General features: G+C 49.5%; 2 protein-coding genes and 1 non-coding gene across 3 annotated transcripts; 1 reads left to right on the top strand and 2 right to left on the bottom strand.

Moving 5' to 3' along the window:
* Positions 1–1205: 1205 nt before the first annotated feature.
* LOC102708987 (ribosome-recycling factor) lies at positions 1206–4143 on the top strand. Its single transcript, XM_006652380.3, has 8 exons — positions 1206–1558; positions 1814–1957; positions 2054–2169; positions 2475–2566; positions 2910–2931; positions 3002–3070; positions 3697–3765; positions 3840–4143. The coding sequence occupies exons 1-8, from the start codon at positions 1369–1371 to the stop codon at positions 3918–3920; spliced, it is 783 nt and encodes a 260-aa protein (XP_006652443.1). The 5' UTR covers positions 1206–1368; the 3' UTR covers positions 3921–4143.
* Positions 4144–4382: 239 nt separating this feature from the next.
* On the bottom strand, positions 4383–12415 carry LOC102708708 (ankyrin-3). The gene is made up of 4 exons (XM_040523579.1): positions 11995–12415; positions 7141–7416; positions 6292–6429; positions 4383–6219 (listed from the first exon to the last, which is right to left on the bottom strand). Exons 1-4 carry the CDS (start codon positions 12349–12351, stop codon positions 4663–4665), a joined length of 2328 nt encoding a protein of 775 aa, XP_040379513.1. The 5' UTR covers positions 12352–12415; the 3' UTR covers positions 4383–4662.
* LOC121054335 lies at positions 6759–6882 on the bottom strand. The gene has a single exon (XR_005811739.1). It is a non-coding gene; the product is annotated as a U6atac minor spliceosomal RNA (small nuclear RNA).
* Positions 12416–14562: the final 2147 nt, after the last annotated feature.

The following is a 14562-nucleotide window of genomic DNA, read 5'->3' as shown; positions in this document are numbered from 1 at the left end:
TCATGTGTTTTTTCCACGGTTCATCCAAACATCCATTCCTATGAAAATTTCGTGTATTTTTTCAAAACCTAGGTTTTGTATATACATTTTTTTATCTCATGTTTTTTTTGATCCACTGATCTGAGCGAGCTCTCAATGGATTAAGCTAAAATAGAAGTTATTCCCCGTTCATGAGGCCAAACCACCTTCGAGATCAAGCTCGTAAGTGGTTCCCCTTTGTTTCGAAAACCTTTGATTTCAGATGAAATTCAACCTTTTTTTCAAAAAAAATACATTTTAAAAGTTTCTGAAATTGATATATCTATATAGGCGGTATGTGAGCTCAAGCAATCTCCAGTATTAAGTAAAACCATGAGGTTTCTGTTGGTTTTGTAAGCAGTAAACCTTGCATAAAATGGATTTTTTTTTTGAAATATTGAATCTTAATATTTAAAAAAGGTTGATATTCAAATAAGGGACTCATATGCAAACATCCAATACGTGACTGAGACTACAATATGAGATGTCGTCCGAACAGGACAAGTTAATGAAACTTTTGAACATATTAAATATAGACATAGACATTTTGGTCGTCACGCTCGTGACACCCCTTTCATGCCATTACGCTCTAAGAAGAGTCGCCTAGGTTCCGTGCGTCTCCACATGCTCAACTTTGCATATGAGCTCTCATTCCACTGTCATGTGATACCTCGTTGACACAATCGCTGGTGACGTCGTGTGGCGAGAGAACATGGCTCGGTTTTGCATGCCTCCACGTGTGATACCTCACTAGCGCAATTGGCTTCAACACTGTATGAGAAAGAGTATGGTTTGTTTTCATGTGCCTCCCCACGTGCTTACCTCACTGACATAGCTATCGTTGACATCTTAGTGGTATATGTTATTATTAGGAGAAAATCTACTCCATACCATTAAGCTTGTATCGATTTAACGATCTGCCATTGACTTTGTCGAGTTCTAAGATATACACTCGGTTAGTAGTTTTCTCTACAATATATACTTGGATCCTATGTATTTATAATAAATATCTAAAATACTCTTTAGACATACAAGATTGACTATTAATTTATCATGTTAGAAAATCGAATAAATTATAAAACATCCAGTACAGGACGTCGAGCGGCCGTCACCGTTGGATAGAAGCGAGTGGCTAGGATTGACACGCGAGGGATATTTGCGGAAAACACCCTAACATAACATCTAAGAGACGAACTATCTGTCAAAGTCTACGGCCGCAAAAAAGGCGGAGCAAAACCCATCAAAACCCTCGTTCGTCGCCGCCGCCGCCGCCGCCGCCGTAGCTCGCCGGCGAAGAAGCCCTGAAGACTTCGATACGCACTAGTAGACGGAGCCCGAGCACCCTACCTCATGGCGCTCTTCCTGCGTCGAGGCGCGGCCCTTGCTGCCCGCTCCATCCGCGCCGCCGCCTCCTCCTCCGCTTCCACCTCCGTCCACCGCCTGCCGTCCGTCGGATCCCTTGCCGGCGCGGGGGAGTTGGCCCCCACGAAGCTCTTCCTACTGGAGGCCCGGAGAGGCTTTGCGAAGGGGAAGAAATCGAGTAAGATAGCGATCCGCTCTCCCCGTGTACTCCCCACCCTACATTCCTCACTAGGTTTCTGTTTGTTGTTGAAAGGTTACTCTTTGAGTCTTTTTCCTGCCTGTGAATTACTTGTATTAGATGTAGTTTTATTGAGTTAATAATTATCAAATTAGGTTAATGCAGCTGTATGGTTTGGACAAAATAACTCTGTAAGGCCTAAATGGAAGCACTCGCTTATGAATCATCCACATTTCTTTGTCTTTGAGTGGCTAGAGGATGATGGTCGAGGTGATACCGTTCAAGACACCCCTGACATTGGACCGACTGTCAAATCGGCTGCGACACAGCAGATGGAAGCAGCTGTTGTTGCGCTGTCACGAGAACTTAGTAAATTACGAACAGGAAGAGCTTCCCCTGGTACCGTATTATCACAATTTCAATCTTTGGCATGTCACAGTTTCTTCTGGATAGTTCTGTCTCTTGAACATAAGATGCGGCAAATTTCTTCTGCAGGTATACTTGATCACATCATGGTGGAGACTGCAGATGTTAAGGTTGCGTTGAATCACATAGCTGTTGTTTCTGTCCTTGATGCACATACCCTGTCGGTGATGCCTTACGATCCGAGTGTAAGAGCTTTTCTTGCTTCCTATAAATTTGCTTTGACAAGTCAATAGATTTTGTTGTCACTCTTGTCTTGTCATTTTGTAATCCATATTTTATACGTAGAGGAACATGACTAATTGGCTCAAAATATCATGCTTTGCCCTTGTCATTTTAATCACAAGTTACACAGAAGCCCAATATTCTGCCTTTGTGCAAATGTGTGCTATACTGCTATATCTCTCTTGAAGAGCAGCATTACAGTGGATCTCTGTTTCCACTTGTGTGTCTGTTAGGACTTCCTTTGATTTGTTCTAATGTAATCTTGTAGTCAATGAAGTCTATCGAGCATGCAATTATCTCATCTCCATTGGGCATTAATCCAACACCTGATGGCAACAGGATCATTGCAAACATCCCTCCGTAAGTCATGCTTATACTGTTCCATTTATTATTTATCCTAGTTTTCTATTCCATATGTATTGCTGTGAGATTGCTTTTCCAACCATACCAGTGATGTTCTGCTGAGTGCTGCCACCTGATAAACCAGCAACTTGGATCTTGTACACCGTCATATGAGAATGTATTGATTTCCATGCTTATTTTGTACTCATAGAAATGTTTAAAGATTCAATTCATTGGTTAACTTGGCCCACAAACTTTCTGGACTTAGCATTGAATAGCATTTTTCTTCTGTATATTCTCCTTCTGTTTCATAGAAATTAGCATTCTTTTCTTTAGCTAATTTATTTTTGTGCATGTCCAGGTTGACAAAGGAGAATATACAGGTGAGATTCTAAACTTGCACTTCTTTTGTATTTCCTGAAATGCTGATTATTTTCAACATCCACAATATAGGCACTGTGTAAGGTCGTCACTAAATCTGCGGAGGATTTCAAACAAAGTATTAGACGAGCGCGCCAAAAGGTAATAATAATACGTTAGCTTCGTTTCTTTGTTATATTTTATTATGGCACTGGCACCAGTTTACATATGTCACAAACTTGTGGCAGATCTTGATTGCTATTGTGGCGTGTTCAGAATTTTTAGCTGATTAATGTTTTCAAGCCTTTACAGCTCTACTTGGCAATTGGCATTTCTAGGTGTGGGACATACATTTTGTTAATACAACTAGATATTTGTTTCCATTTGAAATTGGCATCTAATAGGCTAGTGCGGTGCACCGCCTTAATTTGTAGCATATTCTTGTGTACTCTCTTCTCTTTAAATCGATAGCATTTTGCCACGCATTAAAAAGGGAAGTAGTTATAGCTAGTTTAACAAGTTATTTTCTTAATTTGTTGGGGCTAGGATTGAGTAATTAAAGATCATCTGATATTTTACTCTTCTGTAAATCTAGTTAAACTCTCATCATAGAGTTCTGAAAACAGAATATTCTATAGCTTCTGATTATTGGCACCAAATATAGAGTAAGCACTTATTCTCTAATTATAAATATCATTATTGGGTAGTTGCCTCCAATGCTTTGTGCTGATGTACTGATGTAGATGTTGCATTGTGTATCTAAATTCTGAATTCTCCTTTGTCTCTAGGCACTTGATACGATAAAGAAATCTGCGTCTGGTATGCCAAAGGATGATGTAAAACGGCTTGAGAAGGAGGTGAGTAACTCAACTTCGGTTTCCTAGAAGTAAAAAGTCTGTATGGTAACAAACTTGTACTTTTTATGTACCAGGTTGAAGAATTGACCAAGAAGTTCATAAAGTCAGCAGATGATATGTGCAAGGCTAAGGAGAAGGAAATCTCTGGAAACTGAGCATATTAATCTGGCAGAAGCTTTTAGTTTGCCTTACACAACTTTGGTAACAAGGAGTTCACGGGCTGCAATTTCTGCAGCAGCCGGGCGGATATTTTTTGTATGTGCACGTTGTAACCATGATGCTAGAAATTCGAAACAATCTGATGCCAAGGGCGAGCAAGGCCGTCAGTAATTGTGACGAAGCATTGATTCTGTTGCAAGGCCGTCAGGAATTCACGAATTGAGAATGTGTTGTGTTTACCTTGATGTGTTCAATGCACATCGATGAGTTTATTTACCATAAATCATTAGTATTTCTTTTATCCTATCTTGACTTTTGAGGTGATTAATTACATTAGCAGTGTTTATTTTCTCTTTGTCGAATTCTCAGGAGAAATATTGATTTCTCTCCTGCCTGTTCTCTATTCAGCTACCTTTCAACCTCTTTGTTAAAACTGATGAATCGCCCTGAGAAATTTAGGAAACGATACTGACATTTCTCAGGGGAAAGCAGCTACAAACAGTCAGCTAAAGCAAGTTTAGCCAAGCAAACATCAACCAAAGGCTATACAAACTCCAGGCCCCTGAACCAAAAAAAAACATCATGGCAAGCCAACCCAAGTGCCCAACCCAGCCTTCGAGCTGAAGGCCAGCAGCTGAGCACACCCACTACTACACTCTTTCACGTCGTCGCTGCCTCTACGCCCCTACTCTTTACAGGCACGCGCGCTGCAAGCTACAGAAACCACCAGAAACCGTTTCACTCTTTCCCTCTCTTGCCGTACACCGCCCTCGTCACCGCCCGGATGCCCCGCACCCACAGCTCCGCCGCCTCCTCGCCGCCCTGGCACACGAAGTGCACCTCCCTCCCCGTCGCCGTCACCACGCGGAACAGCCCGGGCTCGTAGGCGTCGCAGCCCCGCCTCTGCCGGTGCAGCTGGAACGCCGAGCTGCCCCCGACTTCGGCCTCCCGGCACACCACGTTGCGCCGCGCCGACCCGCCCCACCGGAGCACGCCCGCGGCGGCGACCATCCGCAGGGGCTTGCCGTGCGGCTTGCCGCGGCCGCACTTGGTGTGCTTCTTGACGTGCGCGCCCTCGACGACGAGCCGCCGGCCCAGCTCGTCCATGATCACGTCCTCGGCCTTGTTGAACGCCGCGGTGGCCAGCGCCGCCCTCGCCAGGGAGAGCGCCGTCTCCCCCCGCGGGGTCCGGATGTCGCACCGCGCGCCGTAGGAGATGAGGAGCTCGCACACGGACGCGTGCCCTTCCCTCGCCGCCAGCATGAGCGGGGTGTAGCCGTCGCCGTCTGGGATGTTGACGTCGCAGCCCGTGCTGGCCAGGTGGCGCACCGCGGCGGTGTCGCCGCGCCGGGAAGCGCAGTGGAGCGCGTAAAAGCCACCGGGTATGCCCTTCTCCAGCACGAACTCGAGCATGACCTGCTCGAACAGGTCCCTCTTCTTGCTCTGCTGGGCGAGCCCGATGGCCGTCTCGCCACGCTTGTTGCTCAGCTTCACATTGGCACCGGCGAACACGAGCGCGCGGAAGGCGTCGACGTTTCCCTCCTTGGCGGCGGCGATGATGGGGGAGCACCCGTCCACGTCCTGCTCGTCGACGTCCACGTCTGGCTGGGCCAGGAGCACTTCCATGGCGGCGGAGTCACCGCAGCGCGCCGCGAACATCATCGGTGAGAACACGTTCCGGTCGCTCGACCGAGGAATCATCCCGGAGCGAATCACACCAAGAACGATGCTCTCGAAGCCGCCCTTCCAGCCCCCGGAGCAAGCAACGGAAGGCGCAGACTCACCGGCCGAGTTCAGCAGCGCGACGTCTGCTCCGGCGGACACGAGAACCCTCAGGCAATCCTCGCGCTTGTGTCGCGCGGCGAGTATGGCAGCAACGTCCCCGCCCTCCGCCCTCGCGTTCACGTCGCAGCCCTTGGCGATCAGCATCTCCAGGATTTCCGGCTGGCCGAGGCGCGCGGCCATGTGGACCGGCCTGGACCTCGAGCTCCGGGACGTCTTCACCGGCGCTTCGTGGTCCACGCCGGACGCCAGCAGCGTCTGCACGGCGCCGGCGCTCCCGCAGAGGACGGCGTGGTGGAGGAGCGTCCGTCCGAGATGGGTGGCGCCGCCCGACGAGTAGCCGTTCTGGAGGAGCATGCGGAGGATGGAGCCGGTGGACTCGTAGTACTCCACGGCGCACCAGACCGCGTCGTAGGGATCCGCGAGGCCGGCGCCGACGCGCAGCTCCTCGCCGGTGGCCGTGTCCCAGGACCACGCTCCCAGCCTCACCTTGGTGTCCCTCCTCACTCCGGCCTGGACAGGAGTCAAAAAGACGGTGTTAGTTCAGCTCCGGCTGCTGAAGGGCAACCGTGTAGTGGTGGATACCTGAAGTAGCTGACGGACGACGGCGACTTGCCGGCTCACAATTGCGGCGAAGAGCGCTGTGCAGTCGACATTGGCATGGAGAGACGGCTTCAGGGAGCGCAGGAGGACCCGGGAAGTAGCATTTGGGTCAGCTCCACACTGAGAAAATCAGGTGAAATTAGCTACTGCGATTTGGTTTTCCTCTGAATTCAATCAATGACGCCCGCAAATTTCCAGTTTAGAGGTGTTGCACAGGACTGCACAATAATGGCTTATGCTTACCGGCCATAATTTAAATTTTAAACTTTAAATTTAGATTTTATTTTAAGGTTTATCTATTATAGTTTATAATTTGATATTTACTTTTAAATGGTTAAAAACACGTATAAAATTTTTTGTTTATAAATTATTTTTCTGATGCCCCCTCGCTAGTGATAAAAGTGACTTATCGAGTGCAAAGGTAAAATATGTGAAGGGCCTAGATGCAAAAAAAAATTTGGGAAAGATCCGCCGAAGCGGGTAGCCTTAACCGCAATGTGCTAGAGGAAAGTCCGAAGACTGTTCCCGTCCCTTTCAGGGGAGATGCCAACCGTCTCTCCTTTCTACGAACACGGAAAGGGCTGTACTGATTCGCCTTATAAACAAGCCTAAACGGACAAGTAGTATCGAGGTGGGACTAAACCAAAAAGACATGCCCCTCTAGTATGGTGTGTGTACTGCTCCCCACAGCCCGTGGGCCCATGTGACGGCACCCTGGGCTCGCAGCATCTGGACTCTGCAAAACGGTTCAACACCATCCGCACCTCCCGCTCTCGGTTATCAAATCGATTATCCTACTACAGTAAAGGTGTGTAGCAACAAGTGACGTACCTTGATGAGCGAGTCCACCACGTCCACGAAGCCGCGGGCGGCGGCCGACACGAGCGCGTGGACGGCGACGCGCGGGCGGACGAGGTCGGAGCCCATGAAGATGGCGGCGAGTGTGGCCTGCCCCTGCAGCGCCGCCTCCACGACGGCCTCCTCGCACGCCGGCTGCGACGCCCCGGCGCGCACCAGCAGCGCCGCCACCTCCGCGCGCCCCTCACGCGCCGCGGCCGTCGCAGGGTAGCCCCGGAACACCTTGCCGTTCACATCCGCCCCCTTCACCTGCACGCGATGCACATTTGTTAAGAAAACGTACGGAGTAATACTTGTAGCTAAACATAAGAATCTGCTATAATAAGATATAAACAAAGAACTACAGAAATTCATAAACCATCTTCCATTAACAACATTAGAACAAAGTTAGCACAATTTGATCAGACACTTTTCTGAAATTTATTAGATTGTTCAAACAAAGAATTGCTATGCTTTCACTTTCACCTGCAGCGCTCCAGTAGTAATATCCTATCAGTATGGACCAACACAGTTGCACAGAACAGGGCGACAATAGTCATCGGGACTTGGAAAAATAGGTGCTCAAGTAACAAATGCCGCTTTTACTAACTGCTGTGCCAAAATATAACCAAAGCTAACAACCCGGATTAAGAAAGTAGTATGTAAGAATGATTGAAGAAATTTTGTTGAGAAGAGATAGTGCATGAGAAAATTAAATGAGAAATGAATTTGATTGGTCGAAATGATGAACTAGGTGGACAGATGATGGATAATAGAAATAACTTTATTTTGGAAGGTACATGTCTGGTCAGGTCGGTGATGGGGGGACTTGTAGGTGAACCAATGGACTGGGTGGCCAGCCTGTGCAGGTCCTGTTGCAATGGCACTGTACCATGATTCATTTGGCAAGAGACAGAAGGGACCTCCTACTGGAAGAAGGCATCTGGTCAAAATTCTGCAGGGTGATGCTATCCATCGATATATGAAATCTTGATGTGTGGTTGCACCGTAATGTCAGCTCAGCCTCGCTGAATAGACTGAAATCCGTTTTCCCTTTCAACATCTATGCAAGAAAATATATTTTTTCTTGTTTGTACAGTTAGATGTTCAATGACAGACAAACTATATTCTGGTATGTTCAGAAAATCTATCAAGAAATGAACAACGCAGGCAAGAATCAAGAAACAAAAGATGGTACTCCTTGCTACATTCTGATACTGATGAATCCACCGTCAGGTCAATAATGTGGTAAGAACATAGCAGTGGAAACAAAATGTGGTGACGCCGAATTTAACCAGCCCTTCGCATTTTATCACATGATCCATCAGGCAACAAGACAAAGAGACGCATTCAATTCTACATCCAGGATTCTCATCGCACAATAAATTCACTCGTCACCACAACGACGACGAGTACAGTGCTCCTGCTATGCTACCACAGAGGCCATGTTTAGTTTCTAAATTTTTTTCAAAAATATCGCATTGAATCTTTGGACACCTAAATAAAGTATTAAATATACATAAACACTAAAACTAATTACACAGTTACGGAGAAAATTATGAGACGGATCTTTTGAGCCTAATTAGACCATAAGTGCTACAGTAACCAACATATGCTAATGATGGATTAATTAGACTCAAAAGATTCGTCTTGCGGTTTTCAGTCGGAATCTGAAATTTTTTTTTCATTCGTGTCCGAAACCCCTTCCGACATCCGGTTAAACGTTCGATGTGATCCTTTAGCAAAAATTTTTGCCAACTAAACAAGGCCTCAAAGTCTGAACCCGAGGTGATGTTCTCAAACAGCACTTACGTGGCACACTGGCGTCCCCATACCACCACATTCAATTCTCCACCGGGGGCCATGAACACGCAGGGCGTTGCAGGGCAGCGGCCGGCACACGCAGATAGATGCCCGATCGCGAAGCCCCACGGGCGGCCGTAGGCGCTGTGCATTGCATGGGCGCCAGGTGCGAGCAGCAGGAGAGAGAGAGAGAGAGGGAGAGGGGGCGATACAGCTGGCCGGTGGCAGGGGGAGCAGATGGCTACAGGGGCAAAGGACACGACACCGGCTATCCGTACAGCGTCGGCCCAAGCACGGCCGGCCGCACGCACGAACCGCACACTCGCTAGGCGGCGGGGCGGGGGCTCCGTGCCGCGACGAACGTGCGCGTTGCTGTCGATTAATAGGGAGGCGCTTGGCGATGCCCGCCGCGGAGGAGGCCGGGGCGGATCGGGGGCTTATACTGGGGATCTACTCCTACCAACCAACCACGACGAGGAGCAGTACATGGGCCTTGTTTTTCTTTAATTTGTAAGGCGTGATCAAATACAGCTGGTGCGGCTTGGACGTATTGGAGCGGCGGGCATCGGATCCGGTTAGCTTGGCTGTGTACCCAGCTGCAGCAGATCATGTGACCTTCACTGGTATGCGCATGGCCGGAAGCCCCGCAACGGAGACACGGCATCATGAGCTGCTGAAGCGACGCTGGCCTGGACGGATGGATGGCCACCTGACCTCGGACTCCCGGAGTTCAATACAGGGATAGCTCAGTTCACGACTGATTCCGCAGTCTGTGGACTGTAGGAGACAGGGAGAGGTTCCAAACTTCCCAACGACGAAGATGGAACAGAAAACCCCGCAATTTGCTGATCAGATAGTGCAGGGAGCAGTGATTAGTGATGGACACAGGTAGCATGACATGCACGCATGCATTCCCTGCTCCGCCAAATACGGGTTCAGATCAACTGAGGTCGTTCAGTTTTTATCTCTGAAGAAAAAAAAAACGACCCTTCAGATTTTTTTTTTCGCCTATGCGTTTGGGGATAAAAGCCATGGCCATGGGGCTGCCGTCCTTGGCAATGGCACTTAATGATCTTTGCAGAGGCCATGGAACGCGCCGGGTATAGTCCTCGTGCAAGGCAAAAAAAAGTACACGCATGGCCGTGCCCGGGGGTGCTCCCCTGCCACTACCATTCAATGGCGCCCCATGACATCGGCGGAACACCCGGCCTGCGCAGCACGCCTCGCCAGTATCACTCTCCAACACAACCCATCAGATAGTCAGGGAGCACTCCTAGCCGTCCGATCGCGATGACGCGATCAGGATCACAAGAGCGACGGGCATGTGGGACCCCCCCGGGGAGTTCGAGTGATTGTGATTAGGATAGGAGGGCCCAAGGCAAAGTACCATAGGATCCAGCACCAAGGCGTAACTACTCAAGATAACCGGAGTAGTAGTACATGTCATGAACATAGCAAGGGATCATCAAATGAGGGAGACCGGGAGCTGAGCAGCTCACGTGATCCCCCACCCCGACCGAGCTCACGAGGGGAATATATTGGTTTCTACCAAAGCGCTGAGCTGGTACCTCTGATTCTACTACGACGACTAGCCCAGTACACCAGTGCCCTCTGATGCTATACAGGTTCATTACATTACATTATCAATTGCTAAAAGAAATATTCATTATGCTATCAGCAGCAGTAAACAAAGCAGGGCTTAGTCAGGTTAAAGTCAAACCCATCTATCCCTGTCCCCCAAATCAGAGTCCTCTCAAGCTAAATATACTAACCACCCCACGCAGTGTATATAATTAGGCTTGGCTTCTAGTCGCAGCATGCATGATGCTGGAAGCAGCAGGGAGAAGTTACTGGAAAGCAGAATCTCAAGCAGGGTACTTGCACACAATATTCTTACTTAAAACTACATTTGCTAATAGGAAATGTTTTTTTGATGGTTCTACTACTAAAATACAGGCATATACCGTATGTATGTGTGTACCCACCTTGATCAATGTGTACACGTATTTCTAGACAATAAAGAGTGCCAAGGAAGCTTCCCTGCCTAGTTGCTTGTCTAAATTCCACTTTTTGTCATGGGTATAGAACAAATACTATGTCCGTACGCATTAAAGACGAACTGCAAATCTGCAATATAAAGCATGGTCCCATTGCAGCCATGCGGGGCTGGTACTTGGTAGCTTCTCTTCCGGAAAATAATAGTGATAATTGCAAAAACACATGTCCCATTGTAGTACTTTGCTAATGCCTATAAAAAATAACTTGACAATGAATCGTATAATTCTATCTAGAACTTACTTGAAAACATCTCATGATGGCCAACTTTTTTTTCCTTATGATTTCCACAAGAAAATTTGAAAGAAGTGCCAATATCATAAGACACTTGACAATAGAAGTTGAGGGTGAAGTTATCGAGTGCTTCTTTTCCCTTTCCAATTAAACAAGTCCTACTCATAATTTGGACTTATTTAAATGGCAACAAAAACTTTAAAAAAAGGGATAAATTTTGTCTAGCGCGTGCATTTATACAGTACATTGAATCATCATGGGCTCACAGAAAAAACAATACAGTACTACCTGAGCAACCATGAAAATAAATCATTAGAATGAACAGTGGACAACTTTTATCTAGCACCTATTGGGTATGGAGATGGCACTTGGCCGTGCCGCTAAGCGCACTCGAAAACGTCGTAGAAAATTTCCACCAACTCGAATGGTGCAGGAGAAAGTGAGCTAAGCGGCCTAAACCTAGTTTTGTAAAACTGCAAATTTTGAGAAGCACGAGTATTCAGTGCTTCCTTACGAAAACTAAATAGAGAGGTAAATAAACGTGTTCGAGCTATGCAAATTGACGCAAATTAGCCGCCGACACCAAAAACTAATTTTACGGGGGAAATGCAACAATTACATAAAATGCAACAATCGAGAATGCGGATGGCCAAGCATTCAAGCCGCAACAAGCGACAGCATCCACCAAGCAACGAACAGATCATCGTAATTCGGCGAAGTTGACGAACAGGGCAGGAAACAGGGGAGGGCACTCACAAGAAGGGCGCGGACGAGGGCGGCGTCCCCATTGCCGGCGGCGAGGAAGAGCGGCGACACGTCGGCCCGGATCTCCTCGTGCGTCTCCCGCATGTCGGCGGCGGCGCCGTCCCGCAGAGCCGCCTCCGCCACCCGGCGCGCCTTCAGCCACACCACGCCCGCGTAGTTCACGTCCGCGCGGCCGGACGCGAGCAGCTCCCCGGCCTCCCTCGCGTCCCCCCGCGCCACCGCCTCCACCAGCCGCTGCGACGCGGCCTCCGCCTCCGCCTCGTCTAGCAGCTGCTGGTGGTGGTCCTCCGCCACCGGCCACACCTGCCGCCCGCCGGCGATCGCCGCCGGCCGCAGCAGCACCGCCATCACTAGGACACTCTAGGAGCTTCTCGAAGCAATCTCTCGCTCCTCCACTCTTTCTCTCCCCCTCCCCCCCAACTCGCTTCGATCTCCCTGTGCGGCTGCTGCTCTGGGCGTTCTGGGGAAACTTGAAGCGGCAGGGCGCGACGGGACGCAGCAATATATAGGTGGGGACTCAGGTCGCTCTCGCTCGGCTCGGCTCGTCCAAGCCAAGCCCGCCGGCACCAGGGACGGGGACGGTGGAGTTACCGTGTGGGTGAAAAGGAGAAATGTGGGGGCCCACCTGTAAGCCTGCGGGGATGCGCTGCTGATGCGGTAATCATGAGATGATGCTTTTTGGTGGGGTAAAAATGGTGCAGACGTGGAGCGGAGGGTGGGCCCCAATGGTCATGGTGTGTGCCTGACGCCGGGGACGGCGTGCATGACTGTGAGGATATGAAACGAATATAGGAGTAGGGCTGGGGCTAAACTTTTTAGCCACATGTCATATTGAATGTTTGAATACTAATTTAAAGTATTAAACATAGACTAATAAAAAAACTAATTTTATAAATAAGTGGTAATCCGTGAGAGAAATTTTTTAAGTCTAATCTATAATTAGAGCATATTTACTGTAGCATCATATAGATTAATCATAAATTAATAGATTCGTCTCGCGAAAGCGAGACATCGCACGCTCCTCCTCACGGCTCGGCTGCTCCAGTCCGGGCCCCTTCGCGGCAACGCACAAGCGGCTTTTTTTGTCACGCCTGGCTCGGTATATCGTATCGGCGATCCACGCGCCGCCGGGGGGCCGTGCGCCGTGGTGATCACGAGCACGGCGCGACGCAACCTCGCCTAGCCGAGAACGAGTCACCGCGCCCGGGCGCATAGCTGGAGCCGTGCCGCACGGCGCACGCGCGATTCGTGGGCGCGGGGGCGAGGAGATGACGGGCACGCGGGTGGGCGGGTGGCTTTTCTCGCTGCGGATGAGTGGTGGTCGGCTCTCGGCTGGACGGCGTACGGCCCCGATCTTCTTTGGGGTTTGGACTGAGGTAATCATCGTTTTTATTTAGTTAGTTTTTTAGACCATTAAATGATAATTTTCATGTGAATACATAAAAATTACTATAACAAATCAAATAATTCGTTTTCAGCTTTTCAATAATTAATACTTAAATAATCCTACAATAATTATGTTTTTCGTTTTGCCAGCTAAAAAAAACGAAAAGAAAGCAGCCCAATGTGGCTTTGGCGTCGCGCTCGTCGTGGCCCCCGATAAAGCCGGTGCCGCCGCGGCCGCCGGCGCTGCGAGGGAGGGAAGGAAGCCTCGCTATCTCTCTTTCCCCGCACTCCGCGCTGCTCCCGCTGCCGCGCTGCCGCCTCCGCCTCCGCCTCCGCCTCCGCTTAAAGAAAAACACTGTCGCTACAAAAGCTGCCGCTGGTGTCTGTGCTCCTCCTCCCGTCACGCCGGTTTTACCGTTTTACTACTCTCGCGTATACATACATGCAAACCAGAAGTCAAGTCCCTGGGTAGATAAGAGAGATACATACATACGGACGGCTGTACATTTGTACTGCCTACGTAAGTAGCATTCACTCCTCTCGCACGTATTTCTCGCTCGTTTACTGCCGCGGCTACAGTGCTCCTACTGCCGCTGCTGCTGCTCTGGAGTCCGGAGATCGATCGATCGATCCCTAGAGCCTGGGCGGGCAGCGTATGGGTTCCGCCTGCCGCTGCGTCAGACCGATCGCCTACCAGAGTCTAGCTAGTCCGTACGAGTCAATGCAGGGCTACCCGTGGCCGTAACACGTACGTGTCGGAGCCGAGGCTATCCATACGTCCATACCACCGGCTGCCCTGCGTTATCTGCTCCTGCACCTTGCCGCGCAGGTGGTCCCATTGCATTTGCAGGAGAGGGAGATGAGATGATGAGATAGAGAGTCAGGTCAGCCGGTGCCCAGGAAGCGAGGAACGGGTCTCGCCTGCAGTTGTTTGCGGGTGGAGTTGGCAGGAGAAAGGATATGGTGATGTTGTCGTAGCGACGGTACGTGTAAGTACGTACCCCCCCCCCCCCCCCCCCCCCCCGCCTCCCGCCCGTCTCGTGATGCATGATGCATGTGTTGCGTTGCTCCCCTCTCTGGCTGCTCTTTTGGCTGTTGTCTCAACGGAGGCAGTCTGCGCTTTGCTGCTTGCTCTTGCCGTGTCCTCTTACTCTTAGCACGGCGATTTCCCCG

Source organism: Oryza brachyantha, chromosome 4 (genome assembly GCF_000231095.2).
Source record: "Oryza brachyantha chromosome 4, ObraRS2, whole genome shotgun sequence".
NCBI classification, from domain to species: Eukaryota; Viridiplantae; Streptophyta; class Magnoliopsida; order Poales; family Poaceae; genus Oryza; species Oryza brachyantha.
This window is presented reverse-complemented; position numbering and strand designations above follow the sequence as displayed.